Source organism: Athene cunicularia (assembly GCF_003259725.1).
Source record: "Athene cunicularia isolate RWA chromosome 3 unlocalized genomic scaffold, athCun1 chr3_part1, whole genome shotgun sequence".
In the NCBI taxonomy this organism is placed as follows: Eukaryota; Metazoa; Chordata; class Aves; order Strigiformes; family Strigidae; genus Athene; species Athene cunicularia.
In genome coordinates, this window is record NW_020799097.1 from 92,942,572 (window position 1) to 92,958,039 (window position 15,468).

Consider the following 15,468-nt stretch of genomic DNA (forward strand, 5'->3'; position numbering starts at 1 on the left):
ACATTTCCATCTGCTCCCTCCTACATGCTTCTCCTTCTGTCCCGGCAGTGTGCCTGAGTCTCAACTCGCCAGGACACAACCCTGAGAAGTTAGACACTGCAGAAAGCAGATTCATTCCCTCCTTCCTTCTCCCACTTTGCATTAGTGGGGCCTAATGACAGGTATTCAGTATTTCAAACCCTAAGGTTTACAACCCAGGAGTTCAAAAGTTCATAAGACTGAACTTTTCTCTTTTTTCATACATAAGGAGAAAATAATACATTTTGGCTTCTTTTACTAGCTTTCTGTTTTTCTGAGCCATTTATGGTTCCTTTTTTCAAGCTCTTCTCCATAACTTCAAGAGCTTGAAACTTTCTCTTAAATGAAAGCTGAGATTCCTCCCTTTATTGCATGGCTTTGAGTGCAGGAGGCTTTAAAGAAAACATCTAATATTTTGAGACTCGTAATAAAATCACATCAGCAGGCAACATGAAGTTATCATGCCTTTTAAACTGTTTCTTCTTCTGTGTGTTTTTTATTTTCCAGCAAGGGGGCAGCATTTCCTTCCCACCCCCACCACCCCCCCCTCCAGGTGGCCCATTAGCTTTGTCATCTTCTCACATGTCTGAGAATTTGCCACCACTGCCACCTCCTCTGCCTTTCTCCAGCTGTCCCCCTCCTCCTGCTCCACCACCTCCTCCAGGAGGACCTCCTCCCCCACCAGGAGCACCACCTTTCTTCAGCATGGGGATGCCACCCCCCTCAACAACCGCTTTCAGCAGCAGTGGCACCAGCCTGAAGAAGAAGTCGATCCCGCAGCCTTCACACCCACTGAAATCCTTCAACTGGGCTAAGCTGAGTGAGGTAAGAAATTGTGGTAATGTCAGCAATTAATTTACTTTATAAATGTAACTTGGTGTTGCTTAATGCCATGAAGTGCAAGGTGAAAGAAGCAAATGATATTGTGGCTTTCTGTGGGCTGAGGTCAGTAGGAGTCAACAACTGTCTTGAGGGAGTCTCCCCATTTCTCCAGCAGTGCAGCATATCTCCTGTGATGACCAAGGTGCTGGTTAGATTGAGCTGTAGTAGATCTATCTGGGCATGCTATTGGTTAGGCAAAGCTATAGTGGGACTGAATACCTAAGCCCGAGATGAACATCTCCAGGACTGGTGTGCCAGAGGTGCCCTCACTTGTGTGTCAGAAAAGGATGGCCAGAGCCAATGTGGGCAAGACATGGTGAGAACCAGTTCCAAAACCTGCCTTCTCTACCCTGGCACGAGAGATCACCAAAGAAAGAAGGGTGGCCTAATTCTCCTCACCATTTGTTCATAGCCATGAGGGAAGCTGCCATTCTTCTTGCATGGTTACAACTCTATCTCTTGACAATAAAACTTCGAACTGACAATAAAAATGGAGGACTTGGATTCTTCCCGTTGCACTCATTTTCTGCTACCTTGGTTACCTCTCTTTCCCCTCCACTTCTCTCTTTTAATTCTCTCTTTTTCTTTTTTTCCCCCTATCCTCCCCTTCTCTTTAGGTATTAATTTTTTTAACTGATTTAGAAAGAAAAAAGCATCTGTGTTGCGTTTGGACTGCTGCCTAGAAACCCAGGTTCTCTTTTAGACTGAAACTCACCCAGGGCCCAACTCTGGCATTTGGAATGAGCGTCCAGGGACCTCTGGAATGCCACAAGAATTCTCTCTCCCCCTCTCTCCTTTTCTTTAAAATAAAGTGAAGTGAAATATTTGCTGCACCGTCTGTGCTTGTCTGTCAAGGCCACGTGGGGGGTGTGGGAGAGAATGTAAGGACAGGGATTTATTTTCCTTTGCAGAACACTGGACTTAGTGCTGTGAAGAAATAATAACTAATATATGTATATATATGAATGTATATGAAAAAGAGAGTGTCACAGGTGTTTCTGTTTAGTGTACAGAACTGTAGGCTTATCCTGCCCTCTGGTTAGGAGTGAAGGCAGCTGTGCTAATAAAATTGAAGACCTGGGTGGTGAGGTGGGTGAAAGATGCTATTTTGAGGAGGGCAGAATAGTTGGGAAAAGGGTCATAAGAGGGTGGGGGCTTCATTTTGGGATGTTTGCCACTGTTAGTGTTTCAAGATTGTTAAGGTATCTGCAAAACTGTGGAGGTTGTGGTGCAGACACAGGTGGCTTGCCTTGTTATTCGGGTTGCGCTTTGTTATGGAATTATTGATTCCACTGACTGCTAGAGGAGGCAATACATTTTAGTCATCTTTGTCAGTTATCTTAGATTCCCTGCTTCAATACCAGGCACTTTCTTTCTGTTCACATGGATATGTATGAATCCTCTGAATGCCAAGTCATGGGTAGATTGGATGGCCTTATCTTGCCTTTTGTTACCATTGCAGTACTTCTGTGGTGTTCTGCTGAACTGTCAAAGTAGCCATACTTACCGAACAAATGAAGACTTGCAATAAGCACAGTGGCTGGGAGCAACATATCTGGAGTTTTTGAGCATGGGAACTGAGGCCTGGAAGTACATGTAGAATTATTGTGGTTCACGGTAGTGTTTAATTTCCAGTTCACATCAATACAATTTTTTCCCACAAAAACATTTTGATGAAAAATACATCTGACATCATGTATATGTTTTTCTTTTTTAAAAGACCCATCTAGTTAGCAAGGAGCACAGGCATGTCTGCACCATGCAAAACAGCTAGATGAGGTGACACAGTGTTGGAAACGGAGCTGTACAGAAACTTAGGGCTGCAGCCAGGTCGAATATGTTATTCAGCTCTTCGGTATCTCTACATACAGTTTAGACAATCATACTCAAAGCAGTTAGTACAGGGTATCTCCCCTAAGGTTTCTTAAGTAAGTGTGAAGATGATGCCAGGACAGAGGCAGCCCACATGAGTGCAAACGCCTTTCTGTCCATGCAGCCTACCTCAGGAGAGTGAAAGCCAACAGAGGCCAAGAGGATTGTGGATTGGGCTGGCTGAGAGAGACTTGTCTGCAATATGCTTTCTCGGTAGCAGAATCAAGGCTGTTCTCCAGGGCAATTCATATGACACCTTTTTTTCCCAATGCTGATTTTATTCTTTGGAAGGAAAGGACTGAGCTGTTGGGTCTTAGGAGAATGACCAAATATATTCAAACTCTTAGCAGTTGACAATAGCAGATTGTTTGCAGTTCCCATGGGCACCACAAAAGAAGGTTTGACTGGAAAGTATTCGTGCTTTTAAGAAGTAAACTCCAACAGTCTGCTAATTTCCTTTGAGAATTAAAAATTTTGTACTAGCTTTGATGTGAGCTGATGATCAGTGGCAAAGCCATTTAGATGCACGGATGGGCTGAGTTCTGATGAAGCCCTTCCACACCACAGTTCCATTCATACAGCACTGTAACATTGTCTGTGAATTCCATTCATACAGCACTATAGTAGTGCTGGTGCCAAGGATGTCTGTTTTTTAAGAAAAAGATATTGCAATGTAACCACTGTAATATCCTGGAAAGATTCCTTTCTTTGTTTCTGGACAGCAAGTGGAGTGTGCTCTCAATCTGAATTTTACACACCACTCAAGGTCAATCAGGGACCAGAAATTATGGTTAAACCAAATGATGGACTGGTTTAAAGCACACTGGAAGTATGGATTAATGTAATTACCTCTTTAATAAATATAACCATAGTGATTTGAAGTTATCAGTGTAAATCAAGTCAACCTTCAATTGTACTGCTTGTTACCTCATGGCTGAAAAAGCAGCTTCCCGTTAAGAATCAGGCTGGTAATGACTCGTAAGTTGATGATCTGAAAGGGGTTATTTTTAGCCAGACCTAAAAAGACCTGGGTGAAATTGTCTCAGAAGAAAGATATTTGTTCTACATAGTTCACATAGGATTTTTTTAGAAAAAAAAAAAAAACAAAAACACCAAACTCCCCCAAAACCCACTCACATAAACAGAAAATGTTAATTTTGACACTGTTTTATTTTTTTTTATAAGTATTTCTGTATTGTTACTGATGATTCTGATTTCTGGAACTTTCTTCCTAAAAGCAGCCTGAGGATCATGGCAAACAATGATGCAGGACTGCTGCCAGAGACTCAAAATTAATGGAAAGATTTTTACAAAATCTCAGTGTGAAGCTACTCATTATAGCCTTGGTGGTGCCTAGTCCTACAGTGAGATAAAACAGCTGTCTTAATTAACAAACATGCCAGAAATACAATTTTTGCTCTAAATGGATTTTTCTTTCACTGAGGAAAGGATCTGATATCAAGAGAGATTTGAAAGATGCACACTGATCATATCCTTTTTCAGATTCATAATGGAATTATGAATTAAAATTTTAAGTTGCTTCACTTTTTGATGGCTACTATTTTACAAATATTAACCTACTAATAAACAGGATTGTCTGCTCTGTATTGTCTGCTTATATTCACAAGACACTCATAGTTTTTATGGTTTCTCTGGACCTGCAGGACAAACAAAAGGCTTTCCCAAAGTTTTCACTCATGCTGTGAGGTTATTGAGGCATGACGGACTTTGGTGGCTTGCAGAGTATCACTATTATCTTTCAGGGTAAATAAAATCATCTGTTGGATGTAGCAGCTTGATACGATTTGTAGCTCTATGAAATACTGTCATTCTCTAATCTTGGTAGGTCTTTCAGCAAACTGAGCTTTGTTGCAATGAATGGAATGACAACTGCAGCAGCTACAGTGAGAAAATTGTTAAATGCAACATACCAAAAGCTCACCTTGATGGAGCAAATGCCTTGTCAATATTTGTCTTGATAATAATATTTTGCCAGAGGAGGTTGGGAAATATAGTTCATAGGATTTTCTTCTCAAAGGGAGCCAAGACTTTGCAAAGCAAAGGAACCACAGATCTTGGAAGACTTGTAGAATGAGTGAATTGATAAATAAATATGGGGAGAAAAGTGTGTTACAGATGAAGTGACCTCTCTTTTTTCTAAGGAGAGAGAAAAAAGGAAAAAAAGAAATAAAGAATTTATTTTTAAATTGTTATTTAGGGACTGTAAATATTTTTTTATGGTGTTGAGAGAGTCATTTATCATAGCAACCACATTATGCAAGTCTGTTTCTCTTACAACTCTCAGTCTCACTGGCTGATGACAAGGAACTATCAGCTGGTTAATCCATAACTGAGTAGCAAGACCCCAGTGTAGGAAATTATCTGGCAGCAACATGAAAGTTTTCAAGGGCAGAGCTTAGGGTATCTATAGAAGGAACAGCACCATTGCAAGTGGTTTATGTAACAAAGGTTGTTTACACCTCTGCTTGTCTCATTTTTGCTTTGACTGGATTAGCCCATTTCATTTTCAAGCACTAATATTGAGTTTCTTGCGTCAAAGTTCTGTTTGTGCACACCATTACAATGGGTGCTGCTTTGGAATTGGTCTTTCTGCTACAAGTAGCATAAACCATCCTGTACAGGACCAGATTCAATCTGGGTCTTAAATGAATCTGAATTGATATAATTTTCACTTCCTTGGATTGTTTTTCTGGGCAAGTATGGATGAGAACTACTCTCTGCAATTCCGTTTGTGAGTCTCAGAACTGCCTGTTCTGGCACCTCTGCAGTTCATTCAGACTAGCCTGTTTTGTAGCACATTTTCACTGTTCTTGCCATTTGTGGGGAAACTTCAGTCCCATGAGAGTTTTGTAGCCGGACAGATAGATGGGCAAAACTCTCGTGAGTAGCTGTCTCTTGCGTCACATCCAGCCTTCTGCCAAACACAGCATGTAGCTTTTCGGCTCAGGGCTCTATCCCAGTGATGACTCTAAGGACCTCTCCTGAGGCTAAGGACTGCTCCTGAAGTCATGTCCACTGCCTCCTATCAAGAAATATTCTTCCATTTCAGTGTTTAAGAGGATAATCTGAAACAGTGAAGAACTCAGAGAACTGGCCCGCTTTTCAAATACATCCCTCAGGATTTATAATTCAAGGTTTATAAAGCCAGCCTGGTAATTGAATGAGAATGAACGCTCTGCCTGGATGCTTCTGGCTAGGATTGGCAGTAGAGTCCAAGGTTAGGATAAAATGAAAATTAACTTTGTCTCCTGTTCCTTTGGCTGAGATGAGCCTTCCAAACTCGTTTTTCGTGTTATAGTCACATGGTCATGATGGTTTTCCTACTATGGAAAGAAGAGCCCCACTGACTGCAAGGAATGTTACAATGATTTTGGTGAGCCTGTTCAGGGATGGGTGCTGCTCCCATCTAGTAGTGTATGCTCTCACTGTATATAGGACTGCAGCACTGCAGACACCCCTCCTTGTCCTCAGGCACTCACAGGCTGCCTCTGGAGGGGAGGGTGTTGGTTTTCCTCCACAGTGTCTGCCTTGCCAGGAATTTCCTCCAGAACACTTCACACTTTTATTTCCCCCTCATTTCATCCTCCCATCAGGTTTTTTCCTTGCTCCTTGAGCCTTGTGGCTTAGCACATTTCCCTCATTCCTTTGATGACTGTGAATGGGAAGTAGAGCCTGTTCCTAATTAGTTCTGATAATGAAGTGTTAACACACTTTGCTGCATAGGTACAAGTCAGGTACTTCAGAGCTGGAGCCTGCGTGAGGGTTTCATTGCTATTGCTTGCTGTTCCTGGCTTTCACTGCATCAGTGTTCTGCTGGCTCTTCATGTCTTGGGGTTTGCTTAGGTCTTTTTACAATCTATTCTTTTCATTTAATTTTTCTTTTAATCAGCACCTTCTTTGTTTTTCCAGTTACTAAAGTGCAATAAATGTACACTTCATTAACTAAATCAATTGAAAGACAGCATTGTCAGGTGTGAAGATCAAGTTTTACTCTTCTGAATGGGTGATTACCCAAAGCTTGTCCCACACAGCATGCACCTTAACAGTCAGTACGAAGGATAAAGTAGTTCAACCTTTGTGTCCTCTTTACCAGCAAGGACATCTGTCCTGAGGATGTCAGCAGGAGAACCCTTCTAATTTAGAATGACTGCTAATTAGCTAATCCATGTACTATAAGAGTTTATTTAGTCCAGGGTTGGTGGACAGCAAAGTTGGAGGAGGAGTCTGTGCCTGTCTCTCTCCATGCCTAATCATCTGCCAGCAGCTGGGATTCCCTGGCATTCAGGATAATGTATCATTTGGGTTGTGAACATTTCCAGTTAGTGTGGATGATGCTCTTTCAGGGATCTAGTTTGTGTCTGAGTCAACAACTCATGTAGACAGGGGAGATCATGTAATAGGAAACAATTAGACTTCAAAGACTCAGAACCTTAAAAGTAAAATAAGATAAAATCTTAAACTACTTTCACAGGCAGGCAGAAAGAAAACCACACACCCTTTGGACTTTACAACAGGACATGGCAAAATTTGCAGAAGGGAAGATGTGTCTGGGGTTTGTCATGCATCAGTGCTCTTCATAAGCTTTTTCCTCATGATGGTAACACTTTTTTCACCATGACCACAATCGTTGTCTTGGACAGATGGCCACTTTTGGAAGGAAATGTACTGTGGGATCATGGATATTGCTTGAGATATGGTCTGCTAGTCTTGGAATGTGCCCTTTCATCAGAGGCTTGCTGTGATGAAAAATACAAATCTCAGTGTTTAAAAAAATTAAAAAAAAAACCAAAAACACAACCAACCACTATTTTTCTCTCCTTTGACTCTTGAAACAAAGTGTACCTTCTAAAATAACATCAGTAGTATACAGGAAAATGGCCAGTGAGCAGGAGAGTATGATCTGTCCAAATGGAATTGGATGTTCTTAGCTAAAAGCTTTTGCAACCTCATTAAACATGACCTTTTCTTTCAGGAGAGGATCCATGGCACAATCTGGAATGAGATTGATGATTTAAAGGCATTCAAGGTGCTGGATCTAGAAGATTTTGAAAAGATGTTCTCCGCATATCAGAGACACCAGGTAGGGGTGAACTCTTCCACACCTTGTCTTCCTTGAGTTTCTGGAGGAGGAAAGAACACTTGACAGTAATTTGGGCCCTCGTCCACCTGCATTGAGGCTGCATCACTTGCTGCTCTGACACCATTCAAAACATCACAAGACCAAAAGAAGCGGGGAGGACATATAGGGCAGAGGATAAACTTCTGTATTTTACATACTTTATACTAATGGGCAGCTTTCTGAAACAGTTCCCAACAGGTAATGCTCTATTTGATCTCAGCAGGCACTGGCTTCCAAAAGCTCCTGAGCTTTACATTCATGCTTGATATCCATCTTTCTATTTCTCCCATTCATCCAAAGGAAAAGTCCATAGTTGCCCAAGTACTGAGTGAGGTGGCTGAATTAGCTGTCTTTCACTTCGCCTACTTTTTCTTAAACAGCCAACTGACCTAACTGTCTAGGTGACAGAAACTGTCTGAATTACAGATTATAACACAAATAGCATACTTTAAAAGCAGCCATTTATCAGAATGTCTTTTTTTCCTCTTCTTCTTGGAAAGCAAGTCACCTTCAGTCTGTCTGTCCCTGCTGAATGAGACTAAGCAGTAGAGGGATTGTGCTTGCACTCACTGAATTCCCCCGGCTTTCCTTTGCTTTTGAAATATGTTTAGAGAAATTCAATCTTTTGTACTCTGCAGAATTGAATCATTGCTCTGAAGTTTTAGGAAAAGACACAGGCATGATTGCCATAAGGAGCCTTTATGATTAAGCCTTACAGTGATGATGACTACTTCATTAACTTATTCAGTACCTTAAAATTAACAAACCAACCCCTTGTCTTTGGGCTTTCCATCTGTTTGCTTTTCTTGTTCATTTTTCTATCTAATCCAGTAAACATAATGAATAACTCTTCTGATTTAATAGCTCACAGTCATATAGATAAGCATCCCAGCTTCAACTGTGAAGAATGTGATGTTACCCGTTGCATGATGAGATTTCATTTCTCATTCTGCTCCTGCAAATAGCTGTTGCTGTTTATTAGGTCCCTCTCTCTTTCTGTGAATCCCATTCCCTGAAACAAGAATTTAGTTCACACAGGGGAAGAAAGGTACGTGAAACTTCAGTGCTGTTACAAGATTGGATTTAGACCCTGTGCCAACAGCTTAGCTATGGTAGTGAGCTCCCAGTTGTTTTGCAAGTAGCCAGACTGTCATCTGTGCACAAGCAGCCATTGCAGCATCAGGGTGCCATTTCAGTGTTTCGGGTGCAAACATTGCAGCTTCGTCACTAGAAATGCCCTTGCAAAACCTTGCTTCCTTTGGGCCCCAAAATCCAAAGCCAGAGCTGTACTGGTCTGCTGACTCTCAGTTAGAATCATAGTATTTATGGCTGTGTTACCAATTACTGAAAAGCAGCTTGGCCTATTCAACTGTAAACTAACCTGACCCTTACCCCTGCCCACTGGAATGGAGCCATCATCTCACAGTGACCTCCATGGGTCTCAGAACAGTTCTCTTCCATCCTCATTAAACACACTTTATAACAGTGACTTCAGACAATAAAGAATCATTTCCATAAGTTACCCGTATTTTTGTGTAGTTAGGTGTATTGCTGCTTGTCCAGCTTCTGTTGAGGGTTTTGGTTGGGTTTTTTTCCCCTTAAATATCCCATTATTATTACTTTATGTAATGCTTTCTTTTTCATCCATACTCACTTCAGTGTGAACTGGATTACAATCAACAAGTCCTCATCAGTTGTTCTTTTTTAAAGACCAGGCAACCAAAGTTGCTTTTGAATTAAAAGCCTATGAGAACTTTTACAGTTGATTCACACTTAGTCTTTTCTCCTCTTTTATTTTTGGAAATACTCCACTCTGGCCAAGTGTATGTTTACCCTGGGTTTGTGACTTCTAAACTTTATCCAAATGTCTGTAAATAAAAATGTCAATGCAAAGCCCTGCTCTTTTGCATCTGAAATGCTGAATGAGTACAGATAAATACTTTTTTTTTTTTGCTGTTATTAACATAATCATATTCTTTCAAGTTTCATTTACATTAAAGATATTGTCTTTCGTCTTCATTTTTTTAATGACAAATGGTCTCTTCTCCTCTCTCAGGCCCAGTATATAATTTTTGACTGGCTGTGAGGGAGAGCAGAATTGTCTAGTGTACAGAATTCTGGACCAAGAAATCTTACACTTGTCTTTTGATTCAGTATATCTAGTGTTTTCCTGGAGTACAGAATATGTTGTGAAATAGTTGGTGTCTGTCACCCAGTAGTGCTGTAAGCCTTTGGTGGTTACAGAGTGCTTTCAAAATACTTGGCTCTAAGTTGTTAAAGGGTATAACATGGTATTGAAACAAGTTTTTACTAATAATGGCAAACTGTGCCGGTGCATCAGGAGAGGAGAACTGGCTCTCAGATTTTAACCTTGGCAGTTCTTTCAGTAAGGCTCCGGACTAGATTTGTAAAAGTATTTAAGCTTTATCCTAGCTAATGTTTCAAGACCTAAGAGATTTGTGCTTTGGAGACTGAATTTATTCTTGACAGAAAAGACCTAGAACTCCTAGTTCCCCAACATCTGCTAATTTAAAATATGCAAAGAAATGCTGAAATACCTTTGAACCATCTGGGCCAGTATTACTTGCTAAGCATTTTATTCTCTTAGAAAACAGTGTGTGTCTAAATTCAGCTGCCTCGTTAAACTTGATATCTTTCTCTGTGACTAATTTTTGGCATGTTTCCTTCTTCGTTACTTGCGGCTGCTGTCTGCATAGGATCTGCTAACTAACCCCTCCTCCTGTAAGCAGGTGAGTATCATTGTCTGCCTCCTGATCCTCTTGCACTGTGTGGGAAGGTGAAGTCCTGCACCATGCCTTTATGGGGTCGTGACTCATCTCATGCTACTCTTTCATATGCACCTCTGCTTCCTGGGTGGGAAAGGTGGTACAAAAAAAAACCCCTTTAGTTATATTAGCTCTGTGATAGGAAGTAGTTCCTGTTCTTTTATTTAGCTATAACGTCGCTGTGGTTTCTGCTGGTGTCTGTAGTTCCCTTTTTGATGATCCTGAGGAAAAAGACCAGAGACAAAGTAGAAAGTGAATGGGAACACTTCAAATTAATAGTCTCTCTAATAGAGACTAAAAGGGGCTCTTGGGAGCCTTCACTCCAACTGTTCCTGTCTGTGGCCTGTCTGCTTTGGACAGTACTGAAGTCTCCAGATGGATTCACTAGCCACAGACTTTCTATTAAAGAAAAACTTTCTGTAGAACCAAAAGGAACTTTGATTGGGCAGAAGGATTTGTGTCAGCTGAGGAGCAGAAGTATTAGACTAGAGGAAAGCCTACTTAATTTCAAGCTGCTAAAGCCCTCAGAAAGTTCAGCGCAAGACTGAAATGGTGTTTAGATGAAGTAGAGATATCAGACTGCCCACATGTCTTCAAACTGGCTACCTAGCACTTTATTCATCATCTTCAGTAAAACTCTTGGCAACACTTTTGGGAAAAGCAGCGTTCTCAAAAGAGGGTTGTTCAGATGTTATCACAAATGTCTCTGGTGGCTTCAGAAGAAAGTTGTCCTCACCATGAGTGCTCAGGGAACTGTATCTGGAAAATCTAGTCAGGACCTCTGCCACTGGGTGAGGCTAATACATGGCTCTGGGTCTCTTACTGGCATTCATCATGGCAGTGCGCACCATGAAACAAGTCAATATGGGAGAAATAATTCCCTAAAGTATGGATAATTACTAGAACCTAGGGTGCTGCCATCGTACCAGACCACAAGTTTTGCAGCTAACCAAAATCAAACTGTATTTGACACAGGGCAGCAATATGATGAACACATTCCACATGTCTAGTCTTTCCAGTACTGAAATTTTAGTTGATTTTTGAATTTGAAATGCAAGTCTCAAATCTGAAATACTCTTTGAAGCACATAACATAATGTTATCCCAGATGGAAAGTTGGTAAAGATTGATGGAATAAAACTTAGAGATCCTGTGTATCAGGTTGATAACAGCTCCAACTATCCTTGCTTTGTGTGCTTGGCCTATCTCACAAAAGCTAATCACTACTGCCCCCTTGCTCCTCTTTTTCTGTGTCTAAGAAAATGCAGATAGTCCATGCAATCTGTTTTCCCTCAGCTAAACTTGCAATCTGGCTTTAGTAAAACCTGAGGCTTCATCTGCTTTTGCTTACACACAACTTCAAGTATCTATAAATATCTCCTCAATATGAGTTGAAGAGAATATATTTTTAGATGAGACTAGTCCACTCCTTACAACCAAGAAGTGAGCCACATCTGAATAGTTCAAATTATTCATCTGTGTTGAACCTTGTGGGTTGGGAAATTGGAAATGGCATGGAGACTATTATACAAATCCCTGCTTCATGGCTTTAGGGGAAACTGTCTAAACGCCCACTCCACATACACAGCCAAACCCTAAAACAATTTGTCTTTGTCCTTGGGATGGGTGCTGGTTAACGCTGAGCAGGTGTCCTTGTCTGCAAACTTTAGCTAGTGAGGGATAGTGAAGCTTTTAAACCAAGAGCATAGACCAAGTACCTTTGTTACCTTTAACAGTTGCCTATCTTCCCGTTCTTCTGTCTTCCTCCTCACAAACTGAGGAAACTCAGGAAAGCTTTGACATCTCTACATGCTGGATTATACTGGTAGTGCCCTGCTTTTTGCTATTTTTAGTTATTCTCTCAGAAATAATAAACTTGCCCAATGCCCAATGTTTCCTTTTCTGGAAACACTATCTGATGTATTGAGTAACATTGCAATTTTTTTCTGCCAAGCTAGACACTTTTGGCACATCCAGAAGAAGTACTGTGTGCATGTCTTCAGCTGGTGCACTGTACCTGTTTATAAATGCCACTCAGTATTGGTGGTGGCTCATTGCAGCACATTTGGACATGTTTGTATGAATCCTTTGTCTATCCAGGAACAACAGCTGATTGTACCAAGAACTCAGATGACAACTAGCAATATGAATCTATGATTTACATTTAACTCTCAAATACATGGGTGTCAAAATCTCTTGGAACAGATTAGTTGTGCTGATATAAGTACACCTTGAACTGTAGAACCTTGAGTCCTGGGAGTGAATTCTGCAAACACCACTGCTCACTGTGATCTTACACTTTTCCTTTTTTATCTGCTGTTGACTACTCTCAGGGACAGGATACTGGGTTAGATGGACCTTTTGATCTGACTCAGCATGCTTGCTGTTATGACCTAAGAAAGAAGTCATGTGACTAATTTGATGGATGCATTCAAAGCTAGTTTATAATGGTAAATCTCAAAATGTCAAGGCATGACAATATGGATATCATGGAAAGGCATTTTTGAAGAGGTTCTAGCCGCAGTTAGGTGGGAAAATAAAAAATGTCCTGTTTCCAATTCCCTCTTCTCTGTTGGTAACTAGAGAGCTATTATCCAGGATTAACACCTTTAATATTACCTCTACTTTTCTTTAAGCAATGGTGTTAAAAGATACTCAGAAGAACTACAGAAAGTCAATCTCTGGAAGTGAAACAAATCCCATTACTCAGGTGTGTAGGCAGGACAAGGAGACAGAGATTTCTGGATGTCAGACTGGGTTTGCAAATAGTTTCTCTCTGTGTGCTGTGACAAACATTTTGGACAGGGATTTTCCAGGTTTTTTCCAGGGGATGAGTTTGGCCATGGGGATATAGAGAGAACTTGTGAAGAGGGTGATTTCTGCATGTTTAAAGTTGTTAATTAATTTTAAAAAGAGAGACTAGTTCAGATGTAGATGTTGACCATTTAGTAACATATGTTTAATAAGATAAATGACATCTTGCCCTACTGCTTGCATCTCTCATATAATATGGATTGGATTGGTCCCATGGCAGCCTTAAGAGAGGATGGAAGGATTTTTCCTGATTGCTCTGTAGCTTTTCAAGAATGCTGTGTAATCCCTGCAGGAGGCATCTGCTGAAGGATATGCTGTGACACCACTGGGTTTTGCCATAATGTGCCTGATTTTCCTGTCATGCCAGTTTTGCACATTAACGTAACTGTTGGTAGAGTGACTCTGATAGGTCAGAATCAGGTCCAGTATTTGGAAAAATGATGTCATAGGTGGTAATGAATGACTTCTGTTTATCTAGTAATACAGTATGTACCTACCTGTTTTCTGCCCTTCCTGTCTCCTTTTCTCATTGCATGGGTGGATTTTCCCAGGTTGGAACAGGTTTTGTTCATTACACTCAGCTAAGTCTTGCATGAGAAACATAATACTGATTGTTTTCCCTCCCTTTTGAATTATATGCAGAAAGAGATGGGTTCAACAGAAGACCTTTACCTCTCCACACGAAAGGTGAAAGAGCTCTCTGTGATTGATGGCCGGAGGGCCCAGAATTGTGTCATTCTCCTTTCCAAGTAAGTGTGCTAAGCCTTAGCTCACAGGGGTATGCCACGGTCAGTGTAGAGGCAAGAGGGGATGGAACTAAATGAATGGACATGTCTCTTTTCCCAGCTAGACCTGCTGTCTAACACCTGCAGAGCTTCAGAGAAGCCTCTCTTGCATTCATAAAAACACATCTCTCTGAAATGTTAGCTTGCTTAGTAAATGTATTCATACACACATTTTGTGTGTTAAACAGATAAACACCAGAATGCATCTCGACTCATCATGAGAAAACTATCAGTACTCATGGGTAGATGAAAGCTCTTTGGCAGTGCTTGCACTTCACTTTGAGTGACACCTCCCATGCTCTGTGTATGTCATTTGTCTCTGTTCTCTGTGTCTCTTTCTAAATGTTGCTCTGAGCATCTCCCTGGAATACAGCAGATCTGAGACTGATGTTCATCTTTGTAATTTTTGACTCTGTGAGAAGAGTGGTAAATATAAGAAGATATATTCAAGAACTAGGTCTTATATTTGTACATTAAGTTTTGATAGCCAGGAGTTGCTTTTGCATGCTTCTGCAATGACTGTTGCCTTTAAATGCTGTGACATCTGGGCCCTGTATATGCTTTTCATGTCTTTCTCCCAACATGAGTACTGGGCTGGACATCTGTCACTAAATACCAAATTTGTGCAGACACTGATCCACCTAAGAAAGTTTCCTTTCCTACCAGAGGAGGAACAGTAGGGCTGGAGACAGAACCTAGGAAAGCTGTGGCAGTGTTGAGCGATAAAACTGTTCCGTTGATAAGCAGAAAATGCAGGTTCATATGGATGTGATTGCTTGTCTGCTCTAGCAAGCTAACAGTTAAAAGCAAATCTGCGGCCAGACCACCAGGACTGGAGTGAGTTCTTTCCATTGCTTAGTGAAACTCATGGAGGCTCTCATTATGCTATTTGTGTGGCATTACCCTGCATGTCAGCAGGACCCCCACTATCCAAACCAGCAATGAGGAAGGGCTTACATTTCTCTCTGCAGCAGTTGCCAACTGTTGGCAGCTGACTGAGGGCTGGGGCAGAGGAATGGGGAGGCATAGGGGCAGTAGGATTTTCATGCTGTTTGACAGACCTGCTAAATTGTGTCTGGGGTTCGGATTAACTCATGTAAGCAGGTGGAACATTTCCTAGAAGTGGTAACATAATGTGTGCAGGTGGCTGGGTTGAGGAGGGTGCAGGAACA

At 41.1% G+C, this 15,468-nt stretch overlaps 1 protein-coding gene across 3 annotated transcripts in view; it reads left to right on the forward strand.

Annotated features, from left to right (window-relative positions):
* DAAM2 (dishevelled associated activator of morphogenesis 2) overlaps positions 1-15,468 on the forward strand; it is a 187,229-nt gene that overhangs the window by 136,692 nt on the left and 35,069 nt on the right. For 2 of the 3 annotated variants that reach the window (XM_026844832.1, XM_026844830.1), the window contains exons 14-17: positions 526-843; positions 7,766-7,873; positions 10,630-10,662; positions 14,154-14,260. In XM_026844832.1, coding sequence (XP_026700633.1) covers positions 526-843; positions 7,766-7,873; positions 10,630-10,662; positions 14,154-14,260 — 566 coding nt within the window. The remainder of the gene's footprint in view (positions 1-525; positions 844-7,765; positions 7,874-10,629; positions 10,663-14,153; positions 14,261-15,468) is intronic. The other variant, XM_026844831.1, reaches the window with a different exon arrangement.